The 20,786-nt window shown below is 38.4% G+C and overlaps 1 protein-coding gene across 1 annotated transcript in view; it reads left to right on the top strand.

The window, feature by feature from the left end:
• MARCHF1 (membrane associated ring-CH-type finger 1) overlaps window positions 1-20,786 on the top strand; it is a 147,358-nt gene that overhangs the window by 106,406 nt on the left and 20,166 nt on the right. Inside the window, 1 exon segment of the mRNA XM_074148111.1 lies at window positions 12,518-12,698. Within this exon segment, the coding sequence (XP_074004212.1) occupies window positions 12,518-12,698 (181 nt within the window).

Raw genomic sequence — 20,786 nt, 5'->3', positions numbered from 1 at the left:
CCAGATCCAGCTGGAATGCATCCGATTCATCATCATCTTCGGATGAGAGTCAGTGGGCTCAGGCTAGGAGGAAAGCGAGAGAAAAGGCCAGAATGCCCAGGAGGGGAAAAAGGAGCAGTAAATCATGCAGTAACCAGGATGGGCCCTCAAACAATAATGCTGTTGAACTTGTCACTTTGGGGACAATGGGGAAAAAGAAGCAAGAGGTATCTGACCCTGAGAATCCTACTTTAAATCATCACCGAAGAAGGGTTCCAAGGCTTAAGGAATCGCAGTCTTCAGCATCATCTCAGGAAGCACGGATTTCCTCAAGAAAATGTGGGAAAAGCAAAGGGAAAAGCTACTACAGAGATCGACAGCCTGCATCTTTCCTTAGACACAATAAAGACACAAAGGACTGCTTTGCAGAGGCAGGCTCCGGCAGTGATGCTCTGGCCGTCCCAGATAACAGAGCACCTGCTGGGGCAGGGCCCAGTGTGACTGATGCTGTTCAGAAGCCTCCAGTGTTGTATGATGACTGGTCTGATGATTTAGAAGTATGCAGGTTAGTCCCTAAAAAGAAAGATTTAGCGTTCTTAATAGAAATTTCTCACTGCCGTGGGCTGGGTGCCCTTCTCTTGTCTGCTTCTGTCACTGTTTCTCAGTAATAAACTGCTAGGCAGGCCATAAGAAATAGCACAAAAACCTTTGCTACAGAGAAATTAGCATATCTCAATCTGAAGATATGCTTCTCTGATTTAAAAACAGTAATCCTACAAGGGAACTAAATTTTTTTATTTTCTTCATTTTTCTTCATGAAGACTGTGTCCTCTGGCAGAGTATTTCTGTGTTTTAAATCTCTGGCCAAAGGCAGAGAATGAGGCAGAGTGCCAGATAGCTCAATGGAATGGGATATGGAGTTTTTCATTCCTAGGTGATCAGTTCAAATCCAGCTTTGGTCCCTCTTTGTCATTTTTCATTGACTTACATGAAATCAATCTATGGTCTTGATTCAGTGTCCTCTAGAGGTACTATTACCACAGCAATGTGATGGATGGTGCCTGCAGAACACCCTTTCCAGTTGGACATAAGTTGTACAGGACTGTGAACTGCTGAACACCTCTACACTGTGAAAGTGTAGAGGCTGTTAGTTTGGTACCCATCACAAGGACTGGAATGATAATACAAAGTGTGATTGGGCAGAATAAGCATTAAAATAAGCTTTGGGAAAGAAAATTCAATACCAACAGAGTTCTCTCTAGTTCAGAAGTTCAGGCTCCTGACAGTCTGATACCCTTGGTCTAAAGCACACAATCAGAAGGTGAGTGTTTTTCCCTGGAAATGAGAGCAAGCAGGCCACTTCTGAGCTAGTGTCTGAATTTGGAGTAGACAGCTGGGTGGACTTGAGTTACTTAATTTAGCGGTAAATGAAAATGCACCATCCCGTAAGTTTAACAGAACTGAAACAAGTATTTTTTTTATTTTTTTTTTTTTTATTTTTTGTTCTCTCCAAACTTGTGAGGCAGCATTGACTCTCATCTACAAACTGTAAATGAGGATGAGGCTTAGTTTCTTTATTTGGTAACCCAAAACTTCTCACTTTTCTTTGCTCGGAAGAAATTTGCATGGAAATGTAAACAGTCAGAATGAGGAAGTTCACAATGCCACATCATGCAGTTTCACAGTATACTTCAACCTAGTAACACACTACAAAGATCCTAGTTTTAAAAAGAAAGAAGATAATGTGCAGGCATTGTGCTTTTTTCATAGCAGGCGATATAAGCCATTAGTAATACAGCTAGTGCTATCCACTACTTACTACACTTACCAAGTAAGAACAGACATTTGAGTTGTCTGACCATTGTCTGTCATGATAGTTTAAGATTCTTCAGAGTAAAGTCCATCCATGTTTGTACATCGGCTTCTACATCAGGTCCCTGGCTTGGGACCTCTTCCTCTTAAAGAAAAGCAAAGAAACAGCAGCAGTGGTAAATATGTTATATATTTTTGAAGCACTTGAAGTATGTCTACATGGTATGATGCAGAGATGTGCACAGACAACTACAACTACCTTAACTAATCTTCAGAGTTGTCTTAAATTTCTGAACCACCAAGCCTGCTTGTATTGAAGATTCAGTGTAGTAGGCCCAGTACATATATAATAGGACCATTTAATCATTATTAACTGAATATGAGCTACCCCAAAACTGAAATAAATTATTTCAGTATGGATCTTCGTACAGGCTTAACTATACCTTGTTAAACAAAACAAAAACAAAAAAAAAAAAAGAGAGAGAAATTAAAGTCAAAGTTTTGTAATTATCTCATGTAGATTAATCCTAACTGTTACCTAAGTCCCCAAACTTAGACTTTGCTTTCAGATGGAAAGTGGACTGCAGTTTATTATCTGTCTTTTCAACCCATTCATTTTTATTATAATTATTTGGGCACTTTTTGCAAGACTTGGAGAATGCTTTGAGGATGGACTTTTTGGATGTGCATGCAAACTTTTCAGCTAGACTCTTGTTCAATAGAGAAAGGCTGAAAACTTTTGATAGGTGTGTATTCCTGGGCTCACTGTCAGCAGAAATGATCTTTGAACAACCAGAGTTAAAGCAGTAGATAACTTGGCCTGTTCTGAAAATTTGTCAAGACAGTCATAATTGCATTTATCTTCATGTCAGGTGTAATGATGTATTTTTTATTGTCATTATTATGTGTGTCGTACTGATGATAATACATCTAGGAAAAACATGGCAAAATTAAAGCATGTTAATTTTTCATAGCCGGTAAATTGTCTTAATCAATTTGCAGACAGCTGAAGAAAACAGAAGACATGTTTATACTACAGATCCAGTATAGACTGTAGTTTCTGGTTTTTAAGGTAGGTCCAGGCACTTAATTGACCCATGATCTGTGGCATTGTTTTCTTCAGACTCACAATCTTGTTTCTGATACAAAAAAAAAACAGAATGACATTTCAATGCAGATGTGCATATATACGGTAAGCATTTTTCTGCATGAGAAATGGAAAAAGGGGTTTTTGTGATGTTTATTCTAAAGCTGGAATTAACATAGCTGGTTGTGATGCGGAAAATTTGTTTTCTTGAGATGTTTTTTCAAGCTTTTAATCCTAGGCATTCATGTCTTCTAGTTGGTGTGACAAAACTTGCTGAGAGGAATGGCTCTCACCTAGATGGGATTGTGTGGAAATTGCAGAGGAACAGGGATCTCGAACACCTCCTGGTGCCAGTTATTTTGTCTTTAAGTGTTTGGGTAGGCTTTTGTCTCCTTTACTTCCTCATGAATTACTGGCAGTGAAACACATTTGTACACGCACATAAGGCTATGAACAGTTTCCTCAATATGCATTTCCCGCATGAGCAGGAATGTGACAGGACACACCCTGTTCTCGCATAAGCACGATAGTCATGCGGATAAAGGATAGTACCATGGCACAATATGTACTTCCACTAGTCTAACACAGGCCTCTTGGTCACTTCAAGTGGGACATTTCCCCTTCTGGTGTCACTGTTTCTCTATTTCCAAAATGAAACAATGACATGACACCAATGATCTTTATAATCTCTTCCTAGAACCTATTCCTTTCTTCTGGAGTCCATTAGAAGGCAGTTTCTGAAGTTTCTGCTTTTTTTTTTGAAGTTCACAGGGTAGGCTTTCTAAATCATACAGTTAAATAAGGTGGAGTTTCTCACTATGAAGAAAAGGCATATCAGAATTAGAATTTTGAATTTGTTGAACTCCATGAATGACTCTATATGCAGACAGGTAAAGGAAGGCCCTCATTTGAGGAGTAAATAGAAAAGTAGAGCATACCAGAAGGCTGGTAAAAATGGAGAGAAATAGTAAGAGGAATCATGAAGCTGATTCATGAAATCTGCAGAATCTACTTCAAGTATAATTTTTTAAAATCAGCTTTAAAAAGCGAGTGTGTTAATTAAAAACCCATTATAAACTTAGGAAAATACTAGGATGGGTATTTCTATGTGTTAAGACAATCATAGGTAGGAAGAAATCGTATACATTGCACTTGACAAGAGGCAATATGATTACATGGTTTCTCTCTGTGGAATCAAGTTTTGAAAAAAGGTTTGTTTTTTGGTTTTTTTTTTTGTAATATTATTAGCGGGACCTGCAAAAGTAGTATTTTGCATGAAAATACTTACATCCTGAAATATTCATGTAGTAGGGTGCTCACAAAACCAGCAGACAGAAAGCCTCTTAGGAGGAAGCAAGTCCTCATGGACTTGAGGAAAAAAGAGAAAGGTGAACAGAAGATAGATATATAGGCTCAAATACTACCACTGAAATTTAACACTCATTTGAAATATTTATACTGAAACTATGAAGTTGGATGCAGTAAATAATTTAAACAGTAGTGCAAAATATATGGACTTGAAATACCATCCAGAGCCCTCAAAAATCACCAAAAACTGGAGGACACTGAACTGCCAGACTGTAGTGTTTGGCTGAAAAGGGTTTTTAATCTGTTTCTTCCTGGGATGTTAGAGCCTTCCTTGGGGTCTCAGGATGATACATTCATTAATTAGGAGCCAGGTCTCTGAATCTTGTCCTGCATGTTGGCTCCTCACCCCCTCCTTTTAAAGAATTGTGACTGCTGTTTTCTACAAGGTCACTTTCTGATAGGAATCTCCTGCTTTTTGAGGAATCTCCTCCTCTGTTTGATGATCTAATGGTTCATCAGTCTTTGAAGCAGTATGAAATCCTGGTTAATTCTATTCTTCACCTGATGGCTCAATGCCCCATCTGTCACCTCTTTAGCCATCTGGTTATGCAGTCTCTTTGGGAAGCTCTCCATGATTCAGAAGGATGCAAGGAGAGCTGAAACAAAGCAAGCATGTCTTTGTTGTGGTTAGGGTCACTTAACTGCGGGAGAACTGAGTCCTGCTTTCTGCTTCTTTTTCTCAAAACCGATTTGTATTTTTAATGCAAATAGGTGAAATAGCACCACTTGCCGCTATAAAGTTTGGGTGAGAGGAGACCCTTGGTTTTAACGGTCCTGTTATTAAATATTTAGACCTTGCAAATGATATGTAGGGAGTTTAATTACTTCAAGCTTTGAGTGTCACTAGGCAGGTGGGAGGAAATCTAAATCTTTTTTTAAGATGCAGTCCTTAGTTCTTTGAACTTTGTTCAGTGCAGTAAATCTTGTCTGACATCTGCCTTGAGTTGCGCTGACAGTGCATCTGAGGCAGGAATTACTTGTAACTCTTTGGATGGTTAGATATCCTGTTTATCACCTATAATGGAAGATTAATAGAAGGACAAGAAATGTTGACAAAGTAAAAGATTTAGTGTATTTTTGCTAATGTTGTTTGCTCTTGGGTCTCTTACAAATTCTGATCACGTTCACAGAAATCAAGAGAAAGCTTTACCAAGGCCATTACGAAATTCCACTGGTGTGGTGAAACATTTTCAGAATGTTTTTTCCTCTAGTCAGATAAAGGCAGCTGACTGTATAACATAATGGAAGGGCAGGAGTGACAGGCAAGAGGTATACAAATTGATTACATTTGGTATGGAGAATTAATGTGCTTCATTCACACTGTGTTTAAATGGAGAGGTAGACCAATTTGTCATTTAGATTACTTTATGATTTAACAGTGGAAAGAATGGAAAGAGATTAAAAAAAAAAAAAAGCCTCCAAAATGAAAGCAAGGGAAATATGGCATACAGTAGCCTATTGCAAGGTGAACATATTTAGTTAATGTTACTTTTTTTTTTCCCCAAGTGATAAATTATGCAGGAGCAGAATTTTTTTTTTCTTTTTGGTTTCTGTTTATGAATGAGTTAATTATTTGCTGTGAGATGTTCATAAAGTTGTTTGGTTTAATTTTAATTTCTAACTATCTAAAAGCACTGTAAGCACTTTATAAATTGGCAAAAAAAAGAAAATGACCTTTTTTGGACAGGAGAATAGTTTTCTTAAGATTATCAGACAGTAATGACAGCAATTTTGTGCATCCTTTTGCAAATGTGGCATTGGTTCCTTTTGGTCCAATTATGATAACCTTGGAGCTCATGGTATTTCATGCTGTCAGCTAATAATCCTCTGTTGAAAATCAAAGCCAGGGATTCAGTTGGTCCAACATCTTCCAACTACGCTGTTTCTCCCTGACTAAGCTCCCTTTAGTAATAGTGAGATATAGCAATGGGATGTACCTGCTGAATAGGGTAAGAATTTATCTTTGCATAATCATTATGAGTCTAGGTATGCTTTCCAGGGAAGGTCAAGACTTTAACTCCTTTTCAGTCATTTCTCACCAAAAATAACATTTTTGTACTAGGCATTATCTTCCTTGGGCATATTTATATGGAGAAGATATTTCTGCCTTTTACTAGGGTGATTTGTTAAAGGTTCGAAAGCATTTCTATTCTGTTGGTATACTTGCATTCCCAGGAAAATGACAGTATGGGGATTGGGCATCTGCATTAGTTTATTATCATGCTGTAGTTCACAGTGCATAGAAATAGCATCACAGGGGCAGCAAACATGTCACAGTCACAAGGCAGTAGCTCCTCCTAATTTTGTCAGTGAGGGGGTCTCCATTAGTGCTTTAGTTCAGAGAAGGAGCCTGCTTTTGAAGCACACCTGATCACCTTTACTTTTACCATGATCTAGACCACACTCAGGCTTGATCTCAGGGTTCTCTAACTATATTCCTTTTGAGTGAAAGTAAACTGAAAGGTGTATTCCTGGTCTAGCCTCAAATCAGTATCAAATCCAAGCAAGTCCCACCAAGATGACCCTGATGTAGATACCAGGTTTTTAGCACCAGCTGTTTTTTTCAACAAAATTGCTACACATCTACTGCAATGCTTGTTAGCATAGACATAGCTGTATAGCACCCAGAAATATTAGAGAACAATACAATTTTTACATAATTATGCCATTTATAGGCCTTAAACATACATCATTATCAGTATGTCCATGCCCCTGTATACACTTCTATTTTTGAAAGCCTCAGAGGCATTCCCCTATGTTGTACATTTGTTAATGAAGGTAAAATTTGACCTGATACATTTTTAACGAAGCCTATAAAAGTTATCTGCACTACGTTACTGTAGCTAAACCCTTTTTCTATATGTAATGGCCAAGAATCCTTGAAAAAAAGTACTGAGATGCAGCATCAATCTCAAATACAGGATCCACTGAAAGAGTTCTGGTGGTGCAGAATTATTGCAAACCCTTTTCCACCAGTGCTGCTTCTAATGACAAGGCTTTTACATAGCTTGAAGCACAAACAGGGACTTGCTAATTCATTCTTAGCCTTAATCACCTTCCTTTGACAACAGCCATCTATGGAAATCAGCTGTACAGGTACTGTCATAGAGGAGTGCTTGCCAGCTGGGTAAGGGTAGAGCACTAAGTTTCACAATGAACACAAGACTCCTGCAGAATAAGTGCATTTTATACTTCACTGCAGTGGCATAGAAATTGGCCTATTTTCTTAATTACTGAAGAATAAATTGGATTAGTGAAAGACAGGGAAGGATAACTGCTGTTTTTCCAATGAGAGTTGAGATTAGCAGCTCTTATCTTTAAGGAGAGTAAAATTGTTACCTTGAATGTAAAGGAAAAGCTACAAACTGGTTGGAATCTATCTGTGTCTCTTGCAATAAGCAGTTCAGGTGGTGACTAACCATCTAGATTGTAATTTTGGTTGCTGTGATTTTGCCAAACTAAACCACTGTCAGAAAAACCTGAAAAATTTCCATGTGAACTCTTGCTTCATACTGATTTTAGCTGACCTTTTAAACTGAGGTTATGTTAGAAATGTTTGTTTATATGGAAAAAAAAAAAATCTTCATTTGATGAGAAGTGAAGAACAGTCATCCAGGATAGCTCTTGCTGTTTTTCTGAAAATCAGCCTAAATACAATTAGCGCATGAGTGTCTACAAGCTGTAGCCATCTTGTTTCATCCTTCCCTTCCTGCCTTCTAACTTTTGGAATGAACAAGACCAGGGAAAACGAGGGAAACCAGTTCATAGTCATGAAATTAAAGACAGCGCAAGACTACCACATTCTGAAGATGCCTCACTACTGGGTGTTTAGTTTAGTAGCATCTCATTATTTTAATCCAATAAGATATTTCTCTCATTTATATATGTATGGTGTCAATATGGCCTTCAGTGAAAGAGGTGGTATACCTTAAACTACTGGCAACTTTACTTACTCATTTTGTGTAGTCGTTATGGTACGAAGTTTAGTATGTCGCATACAATTTCTCAATAAAGCATTGCATTATCAGTGAGTTTTTCAGCATCATTGCAATGTGCCTTAAATGTAATTAATATTTTGAACAAAAAGAAATACTGAAAAATAATTTAAATTGTTCTCAGTAATCTTCTTTAACTTTTCATTTTTACATACATCTTTCTCTACAAATTTTCTAAATTAAACTATTCTGTTTCTATTTGAGAATTGTTTTTTGTGTAGGGAACATACGAGAAATCTGCAACAATTTTGTATGAATTATGCAAAATCTTTCACAAAGACCAATTTTGTTTTCAGTTTAGCATTTTTTTCCTTCAAAATATTTTTTGCTTTTTGATAATTTTGTGCATTATGAGTTAACCTGATATTTAAGAACATCCTTTAAAGACTTTTTTTTTAAATTTTTGTCTGATATATGCACAGTGTTGGCATAAATTTCTCTGTTTGGCACATCTATGTGCTGAAGGTTGTAGAAACAATTCTGTGCTAGAGAAGTATGTTCTGGATAATTAAAATAGTGGCATATAAAGCAAAAACTTGAGCATAAGAATGACTGCACTGTTAGGGAATTTCACTGAATTTCACTGAAATTCAGTGCACTGCATAAGAGCATAAGAATGAGCATAAGAATGCACTGTTAGAGAATTATTTCATAAAGTTTCACAGTGAGCTTGCTTTAAAAAAAAAATTAATATTCTGTGATCTCAATGTGTAGGGATATGTTTGTAGATGTTTATCATACACACACACGCAAATAATTTGTATATCTGAATGAGAAGTTCATCTAATAGCTTCTATATGCTGTGTTGTCTGGTGTAGAGATGACTTATAGAGCAAAAGCTCCTTTGAAGCCTTGTACACATCTCTTCCCCTAGACAAGAAAGGTCCTGTTCCTAGGCAGGAATCTTTAAAGCACTAAGCTGTCAAACCTACCAAAAAAAAAAAAAAAAAAAAAGCATGCTCAGTTTGTGACTATAAAGGGATTAAGGGATTCTAACTAAAAGGATTTGTTCTAATAGCTGACTTCCCTCCCCTCCACTTCCACATAGTCAAAAGTATTGCTGTATTATGAACACCATTTATCTACTAAAGGACTGGAAAGTTGAGAAAAGCTGAGTGTGTAAATACCGTAGGTGTGTCTGAGCATCTGAAACTGCAGCTATTAACCATGATCAGTGCTGTGCTACAGCTTGTAAATAAATCAGTGTGGATTTAGCAATGGTGGTTTTTTTTTCCTTTTCTTTATAGTGTGTGTGTGTGGGGTTCATTCAACTCAGTTCTAAAGTATGTAAGAAAATTTTACGCTCAGGATAAGTTCGGCCCTATAAATAGTTGGTCTGATGGGTCAAAATTTTGAACAGCAGTGATCATGGGAAAATCTCTGCCTACGACTTGGTTTAGATACAGTTCAGGTAAGTCCGTGCTTTGTATCCCTACCTCACTTCTGGTTGCACAACATATTTTTCAAAACGATTATTTACAATTTATTTTCTATAATCTGTGATAATTAAGATGTATTTGATAGATAAATACAGCAAAGGGCAAAGAGGCACAAAATTCTGATTCACTACTTGTGGCTGAACAATATTACAAGTTACCTGGCCCAAGTCTTTAAAAGATATTTAAGCACTTAGCCAACAGTCTGTTTCAGTAGCTGTCAGGCACTCATGAATCTTTAAAGGCTGTGATTGTGAGTTTAGGTACCACAAATTCCTTTTAAGCTAATTTCTTCTGGCTAAAAAAATAATGAAGAGCTAAATTGCACCAAAGAGCATTCGAGCTAATGGAAACCGTGCCTTTGGTTATTTTCTTCGGACTTTAATTCCATTTGAAATTTGTTTTTATACTCGTTATATATTTCATGGTTATAAAGCTAGAAGAGGCCATTAGAGTATTTAGTTTGAGGTTCTGTATAAAGTAAGTTGTTAATGTCACCTTGTTATTTATATGTTTAGCTTGTGACTTCTGTACAACGAAATCACAAATAGAACATATAATTCATACAGTGTTCTTCTGTAAAAGTATTTCTACTAAAGAGTACTTCCATTCATTTCAAATGTGCAGTGTCACTTTATTTGAAGCTCCCAGTGGAGTTTTAGGCTTGTATTTTAGCTCTTAAAATAATTTTGAACAATTCTGGCAGTAGTGGAAAAAAGGCTCTTGGGTGCATAGCTTAGTTATCTAATTTCTAAATAGTTTAAATGCTAAGCCTGTAAAATAAATTATGTATAGCTTGAATTTAAACGAACAAAGACTACTAGTTTTCCTTTGGGAAATAGCTTTAATTTAAAAAGAAAATGATGTTTTTTACGTACCTCTCAGCTGGGAATGCATTTGTTAGCAAAAAGCTATTTGGTGTTTTGAAAATTTAGTTTTGCTTAAGCTACAGGCTCAATAAGAAGTCAGCACACAGACAATTTCCATATAAGAATTAAGCTGCTGATGCACCTAGCTTGGCTGGCTGAGTAAAGAAAAGACTGTAAATTGAGTTCTTATAAAATGTGTCTCACAAAAAATGAATGCGTGCAAGATAGAAGTTGTGCGTATTTTCTTCTGCCCTCTACTCCCATGGGATATAAGATGCTAATTAGTGTACAGGAACCACTGCAGGCACTGCAAACCTGGCTTTTGTGTACCACATTCCCAGAACTTCATTTTTTTGGCTGGGCTTTGGGCTTTTTTTGTTTGGTTGTTTTTTTGTTTTTTTACTCATGCTATATCTCTAGCAAAGCAGCTTTGTTCTGCTTTCCCATTGCTGTAGAGTCATTTTCTCATGGCTCTAGGCTACATCATGGAAGAACAGTGAAGCTGCTGGTTTTGATCCATAGATTTTTCACTTAGACATTGAAATCTCCTCCTCCCCTTGCTTGTAGACTTGGCAGCCTCAGTGCTGTGCTGTAGCCAGTCTTCCACCGGCTGTCTTTGCCAGGCTGCCTCCTGACATGCACCAGGTGCTCTTGTGCTATGAAGAAGGTCAACCTTCTCCCCTAAACTGGCTGGTAGGAAAAGAACCTCACCACAGGGCCCTCTCCAGCCTTTTTCCTACCCCAGGAACAGTGTGGCCACAGTTTTCTGCATAAAGGGTGAGTTATTCCTCAGATGTGTTCAGTCTCCTCTGCGCGTCCATATCTGAGGGTGCCTTTCCTAATTACCAAGTTTCTAAGCAATAAGTTTTGTTTGCGTGACACCAGGATCTGAGCTGTTGTTGCTACTTCTCTATTTTGGAATAACATTTCTCAGGCTTCAGCTTTTTTTTTTTTTCCCCTTACGTGCCAATTTGAGACTCATTAGAGTTTGAGTGCTTTGCTGTGTGTTTCTGAGGTGGGGATGGGAGGAAGTTACTCTTTGTTGAGGTGAACCTGCTTCACTTCAGGTGTTTGGCTAAGCCTTCTGCTCACTGTAGAGCTTTCTCTGCCCTCAAAGTGACACTTGCCAATAAAGCTGGTGTTCGTTTTGATGGATGAATGTTTTCTTGATATGATCAGGAGTCTGGAAGTGGGGAAAATCACCAAGACATTTGGACATGTGTCACAGAAAAAAACCATCAGATTGTGATGTTAGGACACTGATCATTTTATGCAAAGCCACAACATGAAAAGCTCTGTATCCCATTATGAGGTAACAACGGTTCTGGGACCAACCCCTACCATGGAGTCTGCTTACAGCTGTAGTTTTTGTTTTCCTAGATAAAGCAGCTATTTGCTTCAAAGCGACAGTGAAGAATGAAAAAGAGGAAGGACTATGACTTTTTAACATCTGCCTCCTAAAAAGTGTGTGCACTTGTGTGTTCTCTGTGCCGTACGCATTACTCCAAAGGACTTAAAACTGTTTTCTTATCCTTTTAGTTGTGTAACTCCAAAGAGGTATACTAGGAACTTTTTGTACTTTTCATATTGGGTATTTCCAGTTTGGGTTTAAATTCTGCTAACTTTGTGTATTTTATTGGCGTTGTCTACAGACCAAGGACTATTCAGCTCTAAGAGCGAGCACTAGTATTTGTCTTAAAGGTTTTGCTATGCGTAAGAGGGAGAATCAGTATTATTTCTATTGATTCATCTTCAGACCACATAGCAAATTCAAAGAGAAATAGCTAAGTGAAATTACAAAGTGGCAGAAGGGAGCAAGGCATATGTTCCTGGGCCTCAATCTGAAAGGTCATACAACTTGCATATTATGAATGTCAAGTCTGAAAATTAAAAAGCAGTGTAAATAAACCAGTGCCTTTGCCTTGCTGCTTGGCAAGTTCCCTCACTAGCTCTTGCTCTCCTTCCTGTCAGGATCTGTCACTGTGAGGGCGATGATGAAAGTCCCCTCATCACACCATGTCGCTGCACAGGGACCCTGCGCTTTGTTCACCAGGCCTGCCTGCACCAGTGGATTAAGAGCTCAGACACGCGCTGTTGTGAACTCTGCAAGTATGACTTTATAATGGAGACCAAGCTCAAGCCTCTTCGGAAGGTATGGTGCTTTTGAATTTAATTACCCTCAAGTGTCAAATGGCCAGAATGGCTGTGCAAAATACTGGCACAATTAAAGAAACATCTGCCTGTCCCAAACGGCTTTGCATTTGCTGCTGTTAAATCAGTCTCGGTGATTTTATTTCTGCATTGAAGTTAGTTCATTTACAGCAGCAGAGGATTTTGACTAAAGACTTCATTTCAGCACACATGCAATATAAATGCACAAATAATAGTTTTTTGTATTTACAATTTTTATCTTCAACTTTTTGTTATTGGCTGATCTGCTTATTCTTAAGCCAGAGAGAAATCTTACTCATCATGTGTTACTCCTGAATAACACACACCAGTTCACCTAGTAGTTTTTACACTGAGACTATAACTTCTGGTCGAGAATGATGCTTAGACCAATGTGGAGACAGAAATTATGAAATAACACAGTCAATCAATTTAGCTGCATCTGTTCTGTTACACTTGTGTGCAAATTAATCACTTGTACATTAAGATTAGTTAATGGAATCTAAACTACAGGGCGAACTTGCATCCTCAAAGTCAAATGTATGTTATCTGTGTTCATCTGTTTTCCAGGATAAATCAATTTAATGGCACACAGGTTGTCAGTATAGGGAAGGTGAAGAGTTTGTTAAACATATGTGGGTTTGGATTTCTTTGGAGTGTATAATTTCTCCTCTAATTTTTCTCTAAAAATGTTCTCATCCTTTTGGGGTTTTGTTGCACCTTTGAACTTTAAGTCAATCTAGAAGAGGGCAAGTTTTGATTTAAAACAAATTTCAATGTGAGAGCCCTTGAAAAACATGTAGAAACTATTAGCTTACAACTACTGTATGCATATGTAGTAGTGTTTTGATGGCAAAAGACATTTTAGTTTTGTTAGCTTTGCACAGGTAGCAGTTCAGAGAAAGGAAAGCAGATGAAATTCCTTCTCATTGCCCATCCAGAGAAATTACCTAGTAAGTCCCTGATGATAAACCACTCTTGAAGAGAGAATTGGGATTGATTTGACAAACAAAGCTGGTGATAGAAAAGGACACAGTTCTCAAGTGCCAGGTAGATCTTGCCAGGTAGACTGGAAATTGAAACAGATGTAAATAAAAAACTGATAGCTAAAAACTTAATTACATTGACTTAGTTTTTTAGTAATTGCAGATAAATTTTAGCTAATGTGACAGGAAAGAGATAATTGTATAAAGTTCCCTGCCTGTAGCATATCTTTTGGGCTTTTTTTCTGTGTATGTGTTTCTATTTTGAACACAAATTGCTTTAACCTTCCATCTAACAAATACACTTGCAACAGCCACATTCCCCCTAGAGAATATACAGATACCAGTATTTTTAACAAAAGCCTTTTCCTGATTGTGTTAGATAATAGAGTGCCTTTCAAAAACTTCAAATAAAATTTATAGCATCCAAGGTGAAAAGGAGTGAAATATGTGAATAACAGTTGATATCAGAACTAGGCAATTCTAACTGTGTGTGTCTCATCATTGCCATCCCCCCTCCCATTTTTCCTTGTAATTGAGAAAAATTAATGGAATACTGGCAGGTTTAAACTGGTAATGTAATTCCTGTAAGTCTGCCTTTTCTTAATTGAATGATTACCACCTTATTTATCTTATCATTGGTTCTCAGGTAAGCTTTTTATTTCCGACATATCAAAAATGAGCCTCTTCTTTCACACAGGGTATTTTTGTTACTGCTTGAAGCAGTACTCAAATGTGGTTTGTCTGCCTGATAGTAAATGCTGGCAACATTCCTCCCTTCAAATGCAGTGCAACAAATATTTGCCTGTGTAGTACAGACCCAGCATCTAATTACAGATTCATTTTTATAATTTACACCCATTTCAGAAGCCAAAAGTTTCCAAAGTTAAAATTAGTTATCCTTTTTGCAATTATAGCATGCAACTGTGACACCCTTCATATGTTATATTAAACTAAATATACTGTCCCTAATAAGTGTATGCATTATCATCGCCATCATTCGCAAATTTATGAAACACTAAAGGGTTTTTGAGAGGCTGTTTTGTAAACCAAGCATTTTGACAGCTGTAGCAAAGACAAGGTAAGGGAGGAAAGAGTGATCACAGAGAGACCTGCTGGGTAAGTACGGCGCAGTGGCAACTTTCCACTCAAACAATCTTTAATAAAAAAATCACTGAAAATGCTGTTTTATTAAAAACTATGTATTTACTAAAGTGGAAGTTTCTGGCCAGCTCCAGAAGACGCCATTTCCATGGCCATTAGACCTAGATTTGAAGTGGCGTTCTACAAGTGAAAGGGTCACATCTCTCAATCAGTTTTGATTTTTAATCTCTATTTTACCTGTGATGTGATATTCTACAGCTTGGTTCTTGACTGTGCATTGCTTCATTATGATGAATTTTATCATAACGCTATTGTAACATTCCAACTGCTGGTCTCCTGAAGAGAAAAATTACAGATGACAGAACTTAATTACAGGTATATATACTTTTGTTTTTCCAGTATCACAAAGGCAGAACTTAAATGTAGAACAAACTATTTGATTCAACTGGTTAATTAGCAACTTTATTCATGCCTCAGCCTTTCATGCACCCTCAATGTGTCCTAACAGGTTTTTTTATCAAAATCTAGGTTTTTATAGCAAAATCATGTTTTAATATCATGTCATATAGCTGTTAGCACCCATAAGTGACAATGTGCAGCATACTAAGTCAACATAAATCAAGATACCTGTATTAAATCAATAAGCTTGTGCCAATGTGCAACAGTTATTTAATTACAGAATCCCTGAAAGCACCAGGCATCAAATAAAACAGAACTTAATCATTTTAGTAAGTCTTTGCATTGAAGTAATCCTTTTAAGCATTGATCAACAGGCATTGCAAGTGTTTCATATATTTGAGCAGGTCTAATTACTTGGCTGAATATAAATTTAGAGATTAAATATTAAGCATTGCTTGGTGTGTCTTTTTTATATCTCTTGGCCTCTGTTATGTCTAGCTATGGTTATAAATAATACAGTTGCATTTGTAGCTTTACCTTTCAACATTTATAATCCATAATGCAGAATTTCTCATTTATAAAGTGACTTTAACATGGAAAGAATTAGAAAGTGACAAGAAGCCCATGTGAGTTCCTTATTGAGCTCTCTCAGGTAATAGATTCATCCTAAGAATGTCACTGCTTCTTTAAAAAGGATGTAATCCTGGTAAAGTAGCCCCTGCATCTCATATCTCCTGAATTTGGTATTTGAAGTGTAGTAGAAACAGGAATTTAATGAAAATACTGCAAGTATGAAACGGATTAAAGTGTCAAATTAAAAGGCGCTTAAAATGCAGAAGCGTTTTCAAATGGAGATTTCTCCACAGTGTCTCTCTATACTTCAAAATACTTTTCATATTTAAATTTTACTACCTATTTAAGATGTCTGGTATCTGATGAGATGTTTTGCTTTGAGACATTATCCCAACAGTTTATTCTGCGGTGTTGGATATGTCTATTTTCTTCCCTGATGTTGTTTTATCTTTGAAATTATTTACAAACAGTGTCTTACTTATGTGAGGCATAAGCAATACTGTACATTGTTACCATGTAGTTACTCTTGGTCATTAAGGAACAGCAAGTCAATTTTTTGTTTAGGGAAGCATTATGTACCAGCTAAGATTGATTTTCTTTCTGATAGAAAGGGTATCTGAATTCATCCCTTTTGAAAATGGAGGATTGGGAGTATTCTTTAGAACAGAGTGATAAGTTTCTGTTAAATTAAACAGAAGCAAAGCCAGTCTTAAAATACTGATAATAAAAGAAACTTGTTCTTGTTTATTTTGAATGTGTACATATATCTTCTAAGTGTTTACTCGCATTGTATTCTGTATTTGCTTATATACTGACAGAAGCACTTCTAAATGTGATACAAGGTGCCTCACCTGGGTTTTACACCCTTGAACTCTCTGGAACTTCTTATGTACCCAGCTGCTATCATTAGAGGAGAAGGAAGGAATGCTCTCTCTCGGCTTGCTATCATTTGTTTTCGATTATAATAAGGGTGATAAAATGTCCATGCCAGCTTCAACTCCTGTACAGGATTCAAAGGTTTAAGTCCCAGTTGGAGATATGTGGTTCATGACTGCCCAGAGCAGAGTATTTAGAAAAGTTATGGAACAGAAAATTTTTACAATGAAATGGTTATTAAACATTGGAACAGGCTGCTCAGGGAAGTGGTTGAGTCACCATCCCTGGAGGTATTTAAAAGACAGGTAGACGTAGTACCTAGCGATATGGACAGTTTTTGTCAGTGTTAGGTTGATGGTTGGACTCGATGATCTGAAAGGTCCCTTCCAACCTAGGCAATTCTATGATTCTATAGCATTTCTGTACAAAGCAAAATGGAGTTCAAGCATATCAGTGCCCCTTTGTGGTCGGATTAGTGATTAACTGGTTGTCGTGGTTTTGACCAGATTAACCAATCAGAGCGACAGATGGCCCCTCCCCCCCCCTCTAAGGAAAAGAGAGGAGAGGAAGAGATAAAAAAAAATTATGAGTTTAGAAAAAACTAAACTACTTTAATGAAAATATTAATAAATAATGAAATAATAAATAATAAAAAAAAAAAAAAGAAAAGAAAAAAAAATATATATATATATACAGTATATACAAAACCGTATCAAGCTCCCAGGGTGATGATCACGTCACCGGCAGGCACAAGGGAAAAGTCCCAGGCTGGACTCGGTGATGGACAGGAGCTGGATTCCGGATCTGGAGTCAGGATTGCTCGGATCGGGATCAAAGGCAGACGAACAGACAGGGTCCTCCTCAGATGTCGGCCATTGAAGGAAGAGAGATGACCCTTTGATCCCTCAGCTTTTATACTGAGCATGATGCAGATGGGATGGAATACCCTGTTGGTCAGTTTTGGGTCACCTGTCCTGTCCGCTCCTCCCTACAGGTGTGACCCCTCTACGCTTTTCCGCTTCCGACCCTCCAACGGGGCAAAGAACAAATTTACCTGACCTTGGTTGTTATAGCAATAAGGATAAGCAAGGGCCTCTCTGCACACCATTCCTTGGTATTATCAGGTCTTATCACTATGAGAGCGAGCAGTTTCTGAACAATATGCCGTTAATTTCAGAGTTTAGTTAGTTAGAAGAGGCCCAGCTAACAAGGGAAAATTACTGAACAGAAAATTAGTTCTGTTTTACCTCAAACCAGGACATTCCACCCCTTATTCCATACCATTTGCATTGTGCTCTGATTATCATTACATCTTATCCATCAAATACATACAAATATATATATACAGCAGTCCCTTATTTATGATTTATCTTTATACACAAAAGTTCATTGAGTTCTTTTAGTCCATAATTGCAGGTTTTTGTCATAGCAGACTCTCAGGGCAGAAAAGATGATATGAAATTCATTGTGGTCCATATCCACAAGTAGCATGTCCCTCTTGAAGAGTTTGCTGGACATCACTCAGAGAAGCTAGCTCAGGTTTCACCACCACTATTTATCCTGAAAAACACTTATTAGATAATGTTAGTATTATATAACAGTTAATATCATACAGCTCAGAATTGAGTATTCTCAGCTAGGGTTAAATTTCCTTGAGGTACACATTGACTTTCTCCATTCTCCAGCATCACCCACCAAGTACATCCAGGTCCTTGGGCAAAAACAGTCCCACGAATGGGTTTGCCATTGCCTGAAGGAGGGAAAACCCAAACAGTTCTTCCCAACATATTCCTGTCATGCACCACAGGGACTCTATCCCCTTCTACATTATGTAAAATGTCTGATTGAGCAGGACCAGCTCGATTGATGGATCCCCTGGTGTTAACTAACCAGGTAGCTTGTGCTAGATGCTTGTCCCAATTTTTAAAGGTTCCACCCCCCATTGCTTTCAGGGTGGTTTTCAGCAATCCATTGTATCTCTCAATTTTGCCAGAAGCTGGTGCATGATAGGGGATATGATATACCCACTCGATGCCGTGTTCTTTTGCCCAAGTACTTATAAGATTGTTTTTGAAATGAGTCCCATTGTCTGACTCAATTCTCTCTGGAGTACCATGTCGCCACAAGACTTGCTTTTCAAGGCCCAGGATGGTATTCCGGGCAGTGGCATGGGGTACGGCATAGGTTTCCAACCATCCGGTGCTTCCTTCCACCATTGTAAGCACGTAACGCTTACCCTGGCGTGTTTGAGGGAGTGTGATGTAGTCTATTTGCCAAGCCTCTCCATACTTATATTTTAACCATCGTCCCCTATACCACAAAGGTTTTAACCTTTTAGCTTGCTTGATTTCGGCGCACGTTTCACAATCGTGGATAACCTGCGCAAGAGCGTCCATGGTTAAATCCACCCCTCGGTCCCGGGCCCATTTGTACGTTGCATCCCTTCCTTGATGACCTGAAGTGTCATGGGCCCACCGAGCTAAAAACAGTTCACCTTTATGTTCCCAGTCCAAATCTGTCTGGAAAATCTTAGCAGCCTGGTCCACTCGCTGATTGTTTCGATGTTCCTCAGTGGCTCGACTCATGGGTACATGAGCATCTACATGACGTACCTTTACAACTAGTTTCTCTATCCGTTCAGCAATATTTTGCCACAATTCAGCAGCCCAGATGGGTTTACCTCTGCGCTGCCAGTTGCTCTGCTTCCACTGTTTTAACCATCCCCACAGAGCATTTGCCACCATCCATGAGTCAGTATAGAGATAGAGCATTGGCCACTTTTCTCATTCAGCAATGTCTAGGGCCAGCTGGATAGCTTTTACCTCTGCAAATTGACTTGATTCACCTTCTCCTTCAGTTGCTTCTGCAACTCGTCGTGTGGGACTCCATACAGCAGCTTTCCACTTTCGATGTTTTCCTATAATACGACAAGATCCATCAGTGAACAAAACATACTGTTTCTCATTATCTGAGAGTTCATTATATGGTGGGGCCTCCTCAGCACGTGTTACCACCTTATCTAGTGGCATTGTGAAGTCTCTGCCTTCAGGCCAGTTTGTGATCACTTCTACAATTCCTGGACGATTTGGGTTTCCTATTCGAGCTCGCTGTGTGATTAAGGCAACCCACTTACTCCAGGTAGCATCGGTGGCATGATGTGTAGAAGGAACTTTACCTTTGAACATCCAGCCCAACACTGGTAATCGGGGCGCCAGGAGGAGCTGTACTTCAGTACCAATTACTTCTGAAGCAGCTCTAACTCCTTCATATGCTGCCAATATTTCTTTCTCAGTTGGAGTATAGTTGGCTTCAGATCCTCTGTATCCCCGACTCCAAAATCCTAGGGGTCGACCTCGAGTTTCCCCTGGTGCTTTCTGCCAGAGGCTCCAGGTAGGGCCATTATCTCCGGCTGCAGTATAGAGCACATTTTTAATGTCCTGTCCTGTTCGGACTGGTCCAAGTGCTACCGCATGCACAATCTCTTGTTTAATTTGCTCAAAAGCTTGTCGTTGCTCAGGACCCCACGTAAACTCATTTTTCTTTCGAGTCACTTCATAGAGAGGTTTCACAATCTGACTATAACCTGGAATATGCATTCTCCAGAAACCCACAACGCCTAAGAAGGCTTGTGTTTCCTTTTTGTTAGTAGGTGGGGACATAGATGTTATTTTGTTAATGACATCCATTGGGATCTGCCGACGACCATCTTGCCATTTAATTCCTAAGAACTGGATCTCTCGTGCAGGTCCCTTGACCTTACCTCTTTTCACAGCAAAACCTGCTTTCAGAAGAATCTCGATTACTTTCTTACCTTTCTTGAAAACTTCTTCTGCTGTGTTACCCCACACAATGATGTCATCAATGTACTGCAGGTGTTCTGGAGCTCCACCTTTCTCCAGTGCAGTCTGGATCAGTCCATGGCAAATCGTAGGGCTGTGTTTCCACCCCTGGGGCAGTCGATTCCAGGTATACTGGACACCCCTCCAGGTGAAAGCAAACTGTGGCCTGCACTCTGCTGCTAAAGGAATAGAGAAAAAGGCATTAGCAATGTCAATTGTAGCATACCACTTGGCTGCCTTTGACTCCAGTTCATATTGCAGTTCTAGCATGTCTGGCACAGCAGCACTCAGTGGTGG

This window comes from Numenius arquata, chromosome 5 (assembly GCF_964106895.1).
Source record: "Numenius arquata chromosome 5, bNumArq3.hap1.1, whole genome shotgun sequence".
NCBI classification, from domain to species: Eukaryota; Metazoa; Chordata; class Aves; order Charadriiformes; family Scolopacidae; genus Numenius; species Numenius arquata.
This window is presented reverse-complemented; position numbering and strand designations above follow the sequence as displayed.